General features: G+C 37.6%; 1 protein-coding gene across 1 annotated transcript in view; it reads right to left on the reverse strand.

Annotated features, from left to right (window-relative positions):
- SARC_00476 (hypothetical protein) overlaps positions 1 to 509 on the reverse strand; it is a gene marked incomplete at both ends in the record, with an annotated part of 7,186 nt that extends 6,677 nt beyond the window's left edge. The window contains one exon of the mRNA XM_014305811.1: positions 345 to 509. Coding sequence (XP_014161286.1) covers positions 345 to 509 — 165 coding nt within the window. The remainder of the gene's footprint in view (positions 1 to 344) is intronic.
- Positions 510 to 975: the final 466 nt, after the last annotated feature.

Here is a 975-nt window from a genome sequence, read left to right on the forward strand (position 1 = left end):
AAGGAGGAGGTTGAAAATAAAAAATCAAGCGAGCTCGTAATTCCACTGTCCCCCAAAAATGAAAATTTGATGAGCAATAGCTTCCCAAGCAAGGCCTGGACAATATATAACTTTCCTACGCCGCACGGGATCTGAAGATAGACATGCGCTCCCATTGAACCTACTCTAGACTGAACATGTTCACCAAATACATTATTAAAGACGTCTTGAAAATAATCCTCAAATGCTGAAAACCATACGTAGCCCTCCCTACTCCAGTTTCTACAACTTTGCTATTAACACTTGTAAAAGGGCATTCAACAACAGGAGTATATTGCCTCATTTCTGAACAAAAAGTTACGTACCCCGGGAGGCTTATGCAGGAACTCGTCCACGCACTTTTCGTTTGAGAGCACGGGATCGTTAACTATATGGGCTAGAAAGGCCTGTAGCCCCATACGGCGGACCTCCAACTTGTCATCACCCACTTGAATCAAGGTTTTGCCGGGTATTGCCTGATATGTGTTCATATCAAAAGGAAGGCAGTAAACAAGCTGGACGCAGTGCTATAGTTGATATCGTTGCGCTGATCAAAGTCGCGATGCGTTTGGTCCTGCCCGATCGGAAACACAATCTACCATAGGAGAAATATGTTTGAAACAGCGATAGTTCTAATAGGCTGAATAGGAATAAAAGCTCGATTACAAACAAAACCCAAAATAAAGAGCAACATCAACAATGCAGTGTCAAACAGCAAAATCTCACATCATATCGTTGAACTAACAGCTCATGCCACACTTATGCTCACATACTACAAATTATATATCAATATATATGTATATATATAAACATATATCAACAAATATATATTTATATATTTATATATTATGATTATGTATATATACGTCTATATATATATATCCGTATATGTATATATATATATATCAATATATATATATATATATATGTGTGTGTGTGTGTGTGTGTGTGTCGTAT

Source organism: Sphaeroforma arctica (assembly GCF_001186125.1).
Source record: "Sphaeroforma arctica JP610 unplaced genomic scaffold supercont1.15, whole genome shotgun sequence".
NCBI classification, from domain to species: Eukaryota; class Ichthyosporea; order Ichthyophonida; genus Sphaeroforma; species Sphaeroforma arctica.